We start from the raw sequence: 13,472 nt of genomic DNA on the forward strand, positions 1-13,472 counted from the left end.
GCCTGCTGGGCCCCGCCCCGCCCCGCCCCGCCCCGTGCCGCCTGGTCCCGCCCATCCCCGCCCCACCCTGCTCTGCCCCGCCTGCCCATTGAGCCCCGCCCCACCCACCCAGGCCCCGCCCATCCCAGCTCTGACCCCGCCCCACCCACCCAGGCCCCGCCCATCCCAGCTCTGACCCCGCCCCACCCACCCAGGCCACGCCCATCCCAGCTCTGACCCCGCCCCATCCACCCAGGCCCCGCCCATCCCAGCTCTGACCCCCCCCACCCACCCAGGCCCCGCCCATCCCAGCTCTGACCCCGCCCCACCCACCCAGGCCCCGCCCATCCCAGCTCTGACCCCGCCCCATCCACCCAGGCCCCGCCCATCCCAGCTCTGACCCCGCCCCACCCACCCAGGCCACGCCCATCCCAGCTCTGGCCCCACCCACCCAGGCCCCGCCCCTGCCACGACCCTGCCAGCTCTGGCCCCGCCCCATTCCTCCAGGCCCCGCCCCTCACCAGCTCTGGCAGTTCTCCTCCGTGGGGACCGGGGCACCGACGTCGTAGTAGTTCCCGTCGTCATCGTAGCAGCCACACTGGGCCACACACCTCATCTGGTCCTCACTGAAGAACGGCTTGCTGGGCGGACACTTTGGGTAGCAGCCTGGGGCGGGCACAGGAGGGGAGAAGACTCACCCTCTGCTGCCAGGGGGTTCGTGCCGCCCTGTGCCGGGGGTGCGGGGTGCCGGTGGCAGGAGCCCACACGCCCCCTGGCACCCACCCTTCCCCTGACACCTGTGCAATGTCCTGGGATGACAAGGTGTGCCACCCCCGCACCTCCCCCCAGCCCAGGGACAGCCTGCCCCTCACCTTCCTGGCCTGGCAGGTCCATCAGGCAGCGTCCACTGGGGTTCCGGCAGGTTTTCAGGCAGGGGCTCCCACACGGCTGGTAGTGCCACTCGCACTCCCCTTGGGGGTTGTAGTAGTCGCAGAACAGGGCTGAGCATGGAAGACAGAAGCTAAGGGCGATGCCGGCCATGTGCCCTGGATGCCAGGGCAGCGCGGGCCGGCCCAGCTTGCCCAGGAATGGAGGGTGTCAGGGGCCTGCCCTGGCATTCATTCCGGTCTCATTTCTCAGCCCTGGACTTGGCACGCCTGGCCCTCAGGGACTCGCCCGTTTGGGGGCGACCTGTCTGTCTGGTTTTTACGGACACGTGTGTGTGCGCGCATGGAGTGTGAGTTGGGTGTCTGGGGTGCACGCGCGGCCGCCCAGCCCCACAGCCCAGGGTAGCCGGCCTCCTGCCTCCGTCGCCCGCCCGCCCCTCGGCACCACGGGCAGAGCCCCACTCACGGCAGACTTCGGGGGTGCGCCAGGACACGCACACGCCCACGTCGCGGCAGGCCTGGGCGTAGGCGGCCACGGCCGTGCAGAAGCACTCGCAGTCGCCCCCGGAGTCGCAGGCACACGCGTCGCTCACGCAGGCCTCGTAGTACTTGGTGGAGTCCACCTGGGGGCGGAGGGTGGGGGGGCTGCTGAGCAAGAAGGGCGGATGTCCCACGGGGTCGGGGACAGCAGCACCCCTCCCATCTGAGACCCATGGCTGCCGCAGCAGGGAGGCTGCCGCCCCGGGCACCTGCACTCCTGCCCTCCCTCTCTGACCTCACCCTGACCCTCGTTTCTTGCCTCTGACGGCCTCTCAACCCAGCACGGACCAGCCCTCTTGTGAGCGTGTGGGGAGCCTGTCCTGACAAATGGGGGGCTGCCCCCAACCACACTGCTCCCTCCCAGGCAGCAGAGCCCAGTGGACCCCAGTCTGGGCTGGGGCTGCTGTCGGGCTCAGAGGACTTTCTGAGCCAAGGCAGGGATTCGGCACAGGCGGACCTGCCCAGCTCAGACCACTCCTGCGACACCCCCTCCTTGTCACCGTGCAGGTCCTGGATCAGGACACTGTGGGTGAGTGAGCACTGGAGCCCTTATCACCAGGAAGGACCACTGGGCAGTCTCCACGGCTGATCCCCAGCCCTCTGAGCCACGTGGCCCGGCTGGGGGCTGACGGGTCAGGGAATGTGGGGAGGACCGGCGTGGGGTGGGGTGACACCAGGGCCTGTATGGCTGGCAGCCCCGTTTCTGGAGTAGGAGGCTGAGTGGTCGAGGGAAGCAGTGAGGATGCTCTGTGCTGGGACTGGGTACTCCTCGGTGCCTGCCCAGTGGGAGGTCCACACGGTGCTCCGTGGTCAGGATGGTCAGGGTAAAGAAGACCATCCTCCCAAGCCCAGCCCAGGCCAGATTCTGCTCCCACAGGAGGAAAGGAGGTAGGCCCACCCCCGCCAGCCCTCAGCCCCTGCCCCCCAAGCCCAGCCTCCGGCTGTCAGCCCACCTGAGAATGGCAGGCCTCGAAGGTGGGGCTGTTGATGAGGCTGCACTGCTTCTGCGCCCAGGACTTGCGGTAGGGGTTGGCGATGCAGGGGTCCTTGGGGGCCGGGGCATCGGGGCAGGTCGGGGAGAATTTCCAGCTGTTGCCAAACTCCAGAGCGTCGCCCACCACGGACTGGCTCCGCGTGGTGAAGTCATTGACGGCGTTGTCGTCGAAGTTCCCGCACAGCCCGCAGACCTTCCCCTGCAGACACAGAGGCACACAGCATGTGGAGCCGGGGCTGGAGGGGCACCTGGCCTGGGAGGGGCCAGCGCAGGGCACCCGGTTCCCTCAGGCAGCACCAGTGAACTTGCAGGAGGGCAGGGTGCACAGTGGGTCCTGCGGTGAACAGGTGGATAGGAAGGCGGGCAGGAGGCCAGGCAGGCAAGTGGGCAGGTGAGCAGGTGGACAAATAAGCCAGTGGACAAGTAAGCAGGTGGGAAGAGCAGGCAGGTAGGTGAACAGGCGACCAGGTAGGCAGGCGGGCAGGTGGGGGCAGTCAGATGGGCAGGTGGGCAGGTGGGCAGGTGAGCAAGTGGACAGAGCAGGCAGAGGGGCAGGTGGACAAGTGAGCAGGCACCTGCTTCCCCGTAGGCCCTCAGCCCAGTGGTTGGGAACTGCTGAGCAGAGAGACCCGGGAGCAGAGCTCTTTCCAACACCTGCTGGTCGGTTTGGCCTCAACACATTCTCTTCAGAACCCAAGCCCTCAGCAGACGGTCAGCTGCCAGAGGGTCCCGCAGGGCCAGGGCTGAGAGCGGGGCTCTGTCCCAGCCCGAAGACCCTGCAGCCCGCCTGCCCTCACCTTGTAATCCTGGTGCAGCCGGATGAACACGCTGGTCCTCCGGTCCCAGGACACGACCAGGCCCCTGCGGGTCTCGATGGCCAGGTGGGTGCCCATGTACCGGATCCTGTAGGGCAGGTCTGTGCCCGGCCCCCTCTGCACCACCTTGTAGTTGCCCTCATGGAGGATCAGCTCATAGTTCTGTGAGGGACACAGGGAGCTTAGAGCCAGCACCCACCCCGTGGCCCAGGGCGGAGGCCCCACAGGTGCTCAGGGGCCCGCAGCACTGGGCTGGCATTAAGGATGAGCTGGGCTCCTGACAGCAGTGGACTCGAGGTGAGAGGCTGGGCCGGGTGTGCTGGGAGCCCAGATGCGGCGTAGAAAGTCGGGGGCCTCGGACAAACAGAGGAGCCTACAGCCCAGCGGGAGGCTGCAGGCAGCACTTGGGGCTCCAGCCGAGGGCCCGCTCCTCCGTCCAGCACCCCACCCCACCCCACTCCCGCTCACCCCCACCCAGGGCTGCCGCCTTCCTTGTGCTCCTCCCTGCTGCCCTTCGGGGAAACAGCCCCAGCTGCCAGCACCTCTGCTCTCTGCCCTGTGAACTCTGACCTCCCTCTGCTGGAAGTGGGCATCCCGGGTTCAGTGGGCTAAACAGAGGCCCCCAAAAGACATGTCCTGTCCCAACCCTCAAAACCTGGGCATCTGAGTTTATTTAGAGAAAGGGTCTTTGCAGATGTGATTAGGTAAAGGACCTGGAGGTGTCCTGGATTTGGGACGGGCCTAAGCCCAATGACGAGTGTGGCTCAGTGGTTAGAGCGTTGGCCTGCCCACCGGAGGGTCGCGGGTTCGACTCCCGGACAAGGGCACATACCTGGTTGCAGCTCTGATCCCCACCCCTGGTCAGGGTGCATGCGAGAGACACCAATCACTGTGTCTCTGTCCCATTAATATTTCTCTCTCCCCCTCCACCCTCCCTTCCACTTTTTCTAAAAATCAATGGAAAAAACACCCTCACTCCTTGGTGAGGATTCAAAGAGAGAGAGAGGAGTAGGACACACAGAGGAGAAGCCACATGACGACAGAAGCAGAGACCGGAGAGGGGCAGCCGCGGGCCCAGGAATCAACACCTGGAGCCCTGAGAGGCGGGAGGGGCAGGCGGGACCCTCCCCTGGAGCCTCCGGAGAGCACGGCCCTGCCCCACCTGGAGTCGGAGTTCTGGCCTCGGAACTGAGGGAAAATAAGTTTCTCCAGTTTTAAGTGGCTGTGGCCCTTTGTCGTGGCAACACCAGGGCACAATACAGCTGGAGGGCAGGGGTGCCAGGGCTGGGGACCCCGACAGGGTGAGCCAGTCAGCTACAGAGGAAGGGAGAGGTTCCTGGCCCCCCTCCCTCACCTCCAGGAAGAGCTTGATGGCCTTGGAACAGGTGACCCCCGTGGTCCCGCAGGGGATGTTCTCGGTGACGATGCGGAAGGTCCCGCTGGTGTTGCCGTTGCCTCCGCAGTAGTCCTGGGGCGGGGAGAGACCGTGCGCGGGTCAGGCCGAGCCCGGCAGCCTGCGGGGCGGGGCGGGGCCTGGGGGCCGCATCCGTACCTGGGCCAGCGTGTACTCGCAGCTGCCCGCGAAGCTGTACCGCTCGGCGTCGAACGTGATGAAGTGGCCGTCCCCGTAGGTCACACAGGTGCCCAGGCAGGGCCGCTGGCTGCACTCCCACCTGCGGTTCCTGCAAGTGCTGCGGGGGACAGAGAGGGACGTCCCGCTCGCGGGGCACGGCGGGCACCCGGACAGGGACCCGGCCCCCGCCCGGCCCTTCACGAGGGGTCAAAGGAAGGAGCGCTTGCCGCCCTGCTGCCTGCTGGGCGGGTGAGGCCGGGCCCGGGGCGCCTCCCAGAGCGCGGGTGGGACCGAGTGGGGCCTTCCACGGGGAGGGCAGCCTCCGGCCTCAGCTCCCCTCTGCCTCCTGCCAAGGACGCCCCGGCCAGGGCCAACTCAGGCTGCTGTCCCCGGGGTCTCTCTCGGCCCCCCAGCCCCTCCCCCAGGAGACCTGAGACCCACCAGGTGTTGCAGTCGACCCTGATGGTGTCCCCGGGCCTGTAGGCGGCATCGTTGTGCAGACAGGGGCAGTCCTCCTCGGCCACGCAGCCTCCGCTCCCGTCGGACACCAGCCCCGGGGGGCAGACACAGCCAGACACACAGTGAGTGCTGAACTGTGGACGGGGTGGGGAAGGGGACGCCCGTCAGCGCCCCGTCCCCTGCTGGGGCCCAGGGACACCCAGGCCAGGGCAGGCACAGCCTCGGGGCGGCAGTGCGGCTGTGCCCTCCCCGCCGGCCGACTCACACAGTCCACGTCCAGGGTGTGGCAGCTCCGGAGGCACTCGGCCCCAGGGGCGCCCGCCGAGGCGTTGCCGCAGTCCAGGTACACCATGGGGGCCGCGCAGCCTGTGGAAGGCGGGCGCGCTAGGGGCTGGCCACGCAGCAGGACCCCCCCAGGCCCACAGGAGCCACTCCCACTCCCCCCCCCCCCCAGCTGGTGCCCATCCGGCGGCTGGCGGGAGGGCGGGTACCTGTCGTGGTCTGCTCCAGGGCTCCCAGGCAGCTCAGCTTCCCGCTCTCACACGAGCTAGGAGAGACGGGCGGCTGACCCCGGCTGCTGCCCGCCGCCCCACGGACCCGCCCCGATCGCGGCTGGGGGGGCGCATGGGTCCCCAGGCCTGGCCACAAGGCGAGGACGGTTCCTACTCCCGGGGTTGCTGTGAAGGCCCCAAGCCCCACAGAGGTGCTCGGGGACAAGAGCAGAGGTGCAGGTGGGGGGCTGACAGGACTCGGGGCGCTGAGGACATGGTCCAGCTGGTGACAAAGCTGCCTCCGGCTGGGAGGGTGTGGGGGGCCGGCCCCAGAGTGAGCACGACGCACCCAGCACCCCCGGTGGGCCCTGGGCACTCAGAACACCCTCCCGGGCCCGGGGAGAGGTCCCCTTTACAGAGGGGCTGAGGGGTGGGCCGGGGTGCCCTCCCTGGGGTGCCCCGCCCTTACCACACCACGCCATTGTCATGCACCACCTCCCCGGGCGCCACCACGGAGCCTCGGAAGTAGCAGGGACAGGCCTCGGCGGGCACACAGCTGCCGGCGTCGTCCAGGAAGGTGCCGCGGGGGCAGGTGCAGCCGTCCACGGGCACGAAGGGGACGCCGCAGGTGACATCGGCCTGGCTCAGGGCTTGGCAGGTGGGCTGGCAGCTTTCCACCACGTAGGCGTAGATCTGGGACTTGGGGCAGGTGCTCATGTACTTGGCTGAGAGAGGGGTTGGGGACGACACTCAGGTCGGTGGCCCGGATGGGGTCTCAGTGGCCCGAGACGCAGTTTCCCCTCTGGAAGTGGGAACGGTAGGAGCGCCAGGCTCTTGGTTGGGCCAGAGGAGGAAGCACCAAGCTCCTGCTGAGGACACCAGGGGGGGGTCGCCGCCCTGGGGTCCCTAGCACCCTACCCTGTCCAGGGAAGCCAGAACAGGCCACCCGTCCCCCCACCCCCCTCCCACCCGGCACACTCACTGCAGACGCCGGCCCTCCAGCCGCTGAGCAGCACGCCCTTGGCGGCGCAGGCGCGGACGTAGGCGGACAGGGCCGCACACAGGCAGTCCTCGCTCTTCTCACAGTTGCACGTGTCGAACAGGCAGTTCTGGGGACAGGGCGTCGGGCGTCAGGGGCCAGGGAGACATGAATAGGGCGGGAGGGGTGGTCAGGGTGGAGTCCACCCCCCCAGGGGGCAGAGGGGGGCCTGTCTTCCTCGGGCAGACACACGCCCGGGGGTGGCGTCACGGGTATTTTGGGGCTTTGAGCTTCTGGAAATGAGGCCTAGGAGCCAATGGTTATGGATTGAATTGTGTCCCCCCGAAGATAACCCCTGGGGCGTGTAAAGGTGACCCTACTGCAAATAGGGCCTTTGCAGGTGTGATTAGCGAAGATGAGGTCATTGGGGGGCCCCGATCTAGTACGACTGGTGTCCTGAGAAGAAACTCCCACACAGGAGGGGCCGCGTGAGGGTGGACGGAGGCCGGGACTGGGGTGATGAGGCCGGGACTGGGGTGATGCGGCCACAAGCCCAAGAAGGCCTGGAGCCCTGGGAGCTGGGAGGGGCAAGAAGGAGCTCGGCCCTTGACGGAGGGAACCTGGAAAGGGAGGCTTGGTGGGGGTGGGGGTCAGCTCCAGGTGGGCAGGCCCTGCTCCAGCACCTGCCCCACCCTGAGACCTGGGGGTCCCGGGCTGGCCCGGGCTCTCACCGAGTGGAAGGGAGCAGGGTTGACGATGGAGTGGCAGGGGGAGAAGGCTCCAGCAGGGTCGGTCAGCAGGGAGCACCAGTGCTGGGCATACTTCTCTGGGGAAGGGACACGAGGGGGCTGTCACCAGGAACCGCTCCCCACCTCCTCCCCTGCACCTGCACCCCCGGCCTCTGGCCCCCACACACAGGCCCTGAACTGAGTTTGGGGCTCACCCACCTGCCACGTGGGCACGGCTCCCAGGGCAGCAAGACCCTCTTCCTGGAGGTGGGGCCCCAGCACCCCACCCTGCTCACCCCAGACCCTGCTGCCTGCATGCGCACCTCGATATTGGAGGTCCCCCCGGCCCCACCGCCCTGGAGTGGGGGTGAAACTCCAGGCTTCCCGTGCAGATGGGCAGCAACCCGAGGGCCCCGGGGGCAGGGGTACCGTTCTCGACGCTGAGGGAGCAGGGGTCCTCGAAGCTGTTCTTGACGTTGGGGCAGGCGGCCTGGGTCTTCCAGGTGTTGGCGAAGGCGGCGGCCGTGCCCTCCACCACGCCGCTGAGCGTCAGGAAGTCGTCCGCCTGGTTCTGGTTGAAGTTCCCGCAGAGACCTGGGCACGGGAGGGTCATCAGCCAGCCGTCCAGCCCGGCCCCTGCTCCCTGGCCCCGTGGCTTCTCCTACACCATGATTTCGGTTCCGGAACCATCAGCAGATAAGCTCTGGGGGGGGGGTCAGTGCCGTGCACAGCCCCGTCCTCCCAGCACCCCCTCCCTGCCACTGGTCAGCCACTGCCTCCCCGTCCCCATCTCCCGCAGCCTTCTGCATCACCTGCAGAGTCCTGCTCCGCCCCACCGCCCCGCCCCTCCGGGCTCATGCCCAGCCTCACCGCACATCTGGCCTCGGTAGGCGGGGTCCAGCCTGAGGAACACCTGCATGAGGGGCACCAGCTGCACCTCCAGCTGCAGCCCGAGGCCCGTCTGCACCAGGATGAAGAAGGTCGAGGGCCTGAACACCGTGATGTTGGCTGTGGGAGGGGGGAGGTCAGAGGCTGCCCAGGAGCCACTCCCGGCCACCAGTGCCTGAGCCTCGTGCTCCTGGGATGGCCCAGGAGGCAGAGACGGGCTCAGACAGACGTCTGGTGGACTCCGGACACCCCACTGTAACCCAGGAGCTGGGCAGGAGCTCACATGCCTGCACGGGTTGTGACCCCAAGAGGCCGGGGCCCCCGCAGCAGCCACAGGTGGGGCCATGGACACCCCACTCTGTCCATGACCGCCAACCCTGGGGTGTTCTGGAACTGCCCGGGGCCATGGAGAGCCGGCGAGGGCCCAGCAGGCTTGGTGCAGGCTCTCTGGACATGGCCCCACTCCCCCGGGGCCGCCTACCTGCTGACACGGGCAACTGGGTAAAGATGGAGTTCATGAACACCCCGCCGTTGGCCTGGATCCGGATGACCTAGGAGGGAGGTGGGGCCGTGGTCAGGGTGGGAAGGAGCCCCTGGGAGCCGGGTGGTTCTGGGACAGCCCGGGAGGGAGGCCGCCCCTGGGACGGCAGGTTCGGGGAGGGAGCTGGCGCCTGCTTCCTCCCCACCTCGTCCTCAGGACCCTCACCGTGGCCCCGCCGCTCATGCTCAGTGTCACCGTTTTGAGGCAGTTCTCATTGTCCGTCAGGCCGCACTTCCGCAGCTCGGCCAGCACGGTGAAGCCGTTGTCTTCACATTTCTAAGGGCAAAGCAGGGAGGGGGCTGAGTGAGTGTGTGTGTGTGTGTGTGTGTGTGTGTGTGTGTGTGTGTGCATGTCTGTGCGTGTATCTGCATGTGCATGCATGAGTGTGTATGCACGTGTGCAAACAGGTATGCATGTGTCTGTGCACATGCATGCATGCGCTGTGTGTGCGTGCGTGCATGCCTTGCATGCATCTGCATGTGCACACGTGTGTGTGTGTGTGTGCATGTGCCTGTGTGCGTGTGTGGTGCCCCTGTGGCTGGGGTGCCATTCAGGCTGGAGGTGGACAGTGGCTCTCAGTGGCCTCTAGTCACCTCTCGGTACCTTGTCTCAGGGTCGGGAGCCCTTCGGCCCCCTGCGAGTGTGAGTCTGTGGACTTCCTCTTGGGATGGGACCCAGGAGGGGGCCGTGGGGGCTTCACCCACTCTGATGACCACCACAGACCCTTCCCGGGGGCAGAGGAGGGGTGGGGGCCCTGGGACCCGTCTGCACCTTAGACAGGACGTAGCTGCAGTCCCCGTGCATGTCGTAGAGCCTCTCATCGTAGGTGGAGATGTGGGACCCGCCCTGGACGGAGCAGGTCCCCGGGCACGGGTGGTCCTGGCACTGCCACAGTCCCCCGGAACAGGTGCTAGGAGGCCACGAGCAGAGCAGCTAAGTGAAGGGGGGGTGGACCCACCCCACGCCCTCCACCCCAGGCGGACAGGGTGGGGGGCACCTACCAAGAGCTGCAGCTGGTGGAGAAGGAGGCCCCCGGGGCGTAGACGCGGCCACCGTGGGTGCAGGGGCAGTGCTCCAGCGGCAGGCAGCCCGAGTTGGTGACGTCGTCCAGCACCGTGCCTGCGAGGGGCGGGGCAGCCGGTCAGCGGGGCGCGGCCGGGCGCTGGGGGCATGGTGACCAGAGGCAGCCACGGGGGTGGGCGAGGAGTCAGGGGGCAGTCCCCGAGGGCCCGGAGCACTTGCCTGGGGGGCAGAAGCAGCCGTCCACGCAGTGGTCCTCGCAGAGCTGGGAGCGCTCGGGGTTGGAGCAGGTGTCCGCGCAGGGCGAGCCGCACTCCTGGTGCTGCGTGTTCAGGGGGCAGGTCCGGGCTGCAGGGAGGGGACAGAGCTTGGCCTCCAGGAAACCCTGGGGCCAGATGGGCAGACGGGCCACCTCCACCCCCACTCTCCATGTGCCACCAAGGGTACCCCAAAGCCACAGCTGTGCCTGGGAACCCCCGTCTCAGAAGCCTTGGCCCTGCTTGTCCCAGCCCCCAGCCGTCTCCTGGGTTCTGCTGAGCTGAGCTCACTGTGCCTGGGCCCAGTCTTCACTCCGGGTCCCCCGGGCCCCCTGGGCCTGAAATATTCCCCTCTGCTCTCCTGCCCATCCTCTCTCTGTGGGCCCCCAAGTGGATCCACCTGCCCTATGTCCCCAGATGCCAGGTGGCCCCCCGGGAGTCTCCTCCATCACCCCCTCCCCAGAGACTCCGCATGGGGGAGGCCCTGGTGACGGCCACTCACGGCAGAAGTCGGGGCGCCTCCAGTTCTGCGGCTGGCCCCCCGCGTGGGCACACTGGCGGGAGTACTCGGCGAAGGTGGCGCATGGGCAGGTGGGGCAGCGACACAGGTCCTGGGTGCAGGCGGCCACGTACGGGTCGGCGTCCACCAGCCAGTTGCACTGAGTGAAGGCGGGGCCCAGCAGGGTGCCGTGGCAGATGCCCTCCTGGGGAGCACAGAGGCCGGGCGCACTCTGCATGGGCTTGTGTGGGGACCCCGGCCCCGCAGCCTTACCCCGGCCAGGGATTCCCCTCTTCCTGGTGGCTCCTTCCATCCAGCCATCTGTCTGTCCGTCTCCCCATCCCCCAGCCATCCGCTCAACCCCTGAACCTGCCCCCTCTGGGGCGGAGCTCTGCTGGGCGCTGGGAGTGATACACACCCTGTGCACCCCAACCCTGGGCTCGAGGACACTCTGTGCACCCGGGAAAGGAGCAGACCCTGCCCCCGGCGGCCACGCAAATGAGGGGGAGGGTGGTGCCGTCCACCCGCAAGCCGCCCCCTGAGGAATTTCCTCCTTTCCCAGCCACACCCTGACCAGCGAGTGGGGGATGGCCCGGGACTCCGAGTCCTGATTTAAGGCTTGGGGTTTCTGCTGGTTTTGGGGGTCCCGGAGCTTCCAGGCCACTTCCAAAGGCGGGGCCCTCCCAGCTCATCGGAAGGGCTCCCTGAGTGCCCCGCTCTTGGCGGGACTGTGGGGGGGGGGGTGCACGTACACACACAGATGAGCTCACACACTGACACGGGGCCACACGCACACTTAGATGTCTGCAGTGCGGGGAAGCGTGTGGGTGCAGAGGGTGCACCTCAAAAGTGGAGGCCAAGTCTTCAGCTGCCCCGGGTCTAGGAGACCCTCTCTCATCGGGACACCCGAAGTCCCAACCCCAGGAAACCTGAGCCCACCCTCTGGCTGTCCGCGCGCCCGGGGAGCAGGGGCTCACCCTGTCCGTGCAGTTGTCAGCTGGGGAGGGCTGGGGATCCTGGCACTGCTCCGTGGGCCCGTCCAGTTTCTGCAGGTTCCCGAACTGTAGAGGGGTCAGCCTGGCGTCTGGGGAGAAGGGGTGCTCCGTGTGGGTAACAAGGGAGGGCTCCGGGGGCCGGGCAAGGAGGCTGTCCATGCCCCGGACCCCCACCGACCTACTTCCTGTCCAGGAGAGCCTCCCAGCCCCCCAGACTGTCCAGCCCTCCCTGGGCCACCTGCGTGCCCTCACCCGGGGCAGCACTCACTGTGGGCATAGAACTCGTTGACGGCCGGGAGCCCATTGAAGTCCCCACAGAGGCCGCACGTCTGGTTGGCGTACTTGGGGTCCAGCTCCAGCTGGGGACAGGGGAGAAGCAGTTCCAGCCTCTGTAGGCCTGGCAGGGCCCCCTACTCACCCCAGCCCACTCTCGGGGACTCCCACAGCCTGGGTGGGGGGATGTGGGCTGGCGTCTCACCAGGGCGCTGTCCTCTCCGTTCCACATGAAGGTCAGCATCAGCCGGACGTTGACCTTGATGTAGTCACTGCTCTGCTCGACCAGGAGGCCAGCCTGGCTGTAGGGCAGCTCCTCCCTGGGGCGGAAAGTTCTGGTTGTCCCAGGGCCCTGGGTTTGGGGCAAGGACCAGGGCCCTCCCTGTCCTCCGACCCCTGAGCCCACCGGAGCCGGACCCCTCCCGCCCACGCGGGGCTCACCGCCGCCCGTTGATGAGGACGGAGCTGTTGGAGACCTCCAGCACCAGCCCCTGGGCCTTGAGGACCACGTGGGTGATGGTGGGCCGGGAGCCCGCCAGGCCGCGGCGCAGCTGGACGTTGAAGTCCTCGTAGGCGGCCCCGCAGTGCGCGGAGAAGACGTAGTTGCAGCGGCCGGGGAAGCGGAAGATGTCGCCGTCGAAGGTCTTGTAGTGGAAGTCGCCCCACGTGCTGCAGACCCGCCCGTTGTGCGCGGGGTTCAGGGCTGTGGGGAGAGTGTGGGGAGCCCCCGCTGGGTGCCGCCACCTGCTCCCGGCACCCACAGGAGGAGGCACGCGACTCGGGGGAGTGGGGGGCCAAGAGGGTGGCCACCCTCCGGCCGCTGCACCAGCCTCGCTCCCCTCAGCACCTCTGATTGTCCCGACCCCGGACCCCTGCCCAGCACCACGGGGCAGCCCCAGGAGGGTTGTTCACAGGGAAGGCTCCCAGCTGTGCCCAAGGCTGTCCAGCTGCCCAGCTGCCCCTGACTGTCCCAGCTTTGCCCCAGATCTGTGACCCCCCCAGGGCTGGCAAACACCCCAGCGCCCATCAGCAGTGGGCGGCATCCACTTACCGCTCATGGTGGGTAAAGCGGTGATGGACTGGATGAAGATCGTTTGCTGGGCTGCAGAGCGAGGGCCAGTCATACAGGGAATGTAGCCAGGTGGTCATACCGCTTCCTGAGACCCCCCCCACCCTCCTCACTGCCACCCTGGGGTAGTAGGAGCCTCAGGCCAACTCTGACCCACCCCAGGGAGCCCAGGACTAATGGCTGTACCCTGCTGCCCAAGACATGCTCTTGCTCTGGACATTTTTGTGTGAGCATTGCCCTGAGTGTGTGTGTGTGTGTGCACCTGTGTGTGAGTGCACATGTGCGTGTGCATGTGAATGTGTGCACCTGCGTGTGTGTGCACCTGTGTGAGCATGTGTGTGTGTGCATGTGAGTGTGTGCACCTGTGTGTGAGTACACGTGTGAATGTGTGCATGTGAGTGTGTGCACCTGTGTGCGAGTACACGTGTGAATGTGTGCATGTGAGTGTGTGCACCTGTGTGCGAGTGCACATGTGTGAGTGCATG

The 13,472-nt window shown here is 67.4% G+C and overlaps 1 protein-coding gene across 1 annotated transcript in view; it reads right to left on the reverse strand.

Moving 5' to 3' along the window:
• Window positions 1-13,042, reverse strand: part of MUC5B (mucin 5B, oligomeric mucus/gel-forming) — a gene marked incomplete at both ends in the record, with an annotated part of 34,926 nt that extends 21,884 nt beyond the window's left edge. The window contains 26 exons of the mRNA XM_081154920.1: window positions 501-645; window positions 852-980; window positions 1,333-1,489; window positions 2,360-2,599; window positions 3,198-3,377; window positions 4,570-4,683; window positions 4,768-4,906; window positions 5,230-5,381; window positions 5,513-5,613; window positions 5,739-5,794; window positions 6,208-6,463; window positions 6,721-6,847; window positions 7,449-7,543; window positions 7,875-8,039; window positions 8,316-8,453; window positions 8,815-8,884; window positions 9,040-9,150; window positions 9,646-9,784; window positions 9,876-9,993; window positions 10,117-10,242; window positions 10,654-10,855; window positions 11,628-11,734; window positions 11,914-12,004; window positions 12,124-12,238; window positions 12,360-12,621; window positions 12,970-13,042. Of these exons, the coding sequence (XP_081011046.1) occupies window positions 501-645; window positions 852-980; window positions 1,333-1,489; window positions 2,360-2,599; window positions 3,198-3,377; window positions 4,570-4,683; window positions 4,768-4,906; window positions 5,230-5,381; window positions 5,513-5,613; window positions 5,739-5,794; window positions 6,208-6,463; window positions 6,721-6,847; window positions 7,449-7,543; window positions 7,875-8,039; window positions 8,316-8,453; window positions 8,815-8,884; window positions 9,040-9,150; window positions 9,646-9,784; window positions 9,876-9,993; window positions 10,117-10,242; window positions 10,654-10,855; window positions 11,628-11,734; window positions 11,914-12,004; window positions 12,124-12,238; window positions 12,360-12,621; window positions 12,970-13,042 (3,608 nt within the window). The remainder of the gene's footprint in view (window positions 1-500; window positions 646-851; window positions 981-1,332; window positions 1,490-2,359; window positions 2,600-3,197; window positions 3,378-4,569; window positions 4,684-4,767; window positions 4,907-5,229; window positions 5,382-5,512; window positions 5,614-5,738; window positions 5,795-6,207; window positions 6,464-6,720; window positions 6,848-7,448; window positions 7,544-7,874; window positions 8,040-8,315; window positions 8,454-8,814; window positions 8,885-9,039; window positions 9,151-9,645; window positions 9,785-9,875; window positions 9,994-10,116; window positions 10,243-10,653; window positions 10,856-11,627; window positions 11,735-11,913; window positions 12,005-12,123; window positions 12,239-12,359; window positions 12,622-12,969) is intronic.
• Between the last annotated feature and the right edge of the window lie 430 nt (window positions 13,043-13,472).

Source organism: Miniopterus schreibersii (assembly GCF_964146895.1).
Source record: "Miniopterus schreibersii genome assembly, chromosome: 12".
Classification (NCBI taxonomy): Eukaryota; Metazoa; Chordata; class Mammalia; order Chiroptera; family Miniopteridae; genus Miniopterus; species Miniopterus schreibersii.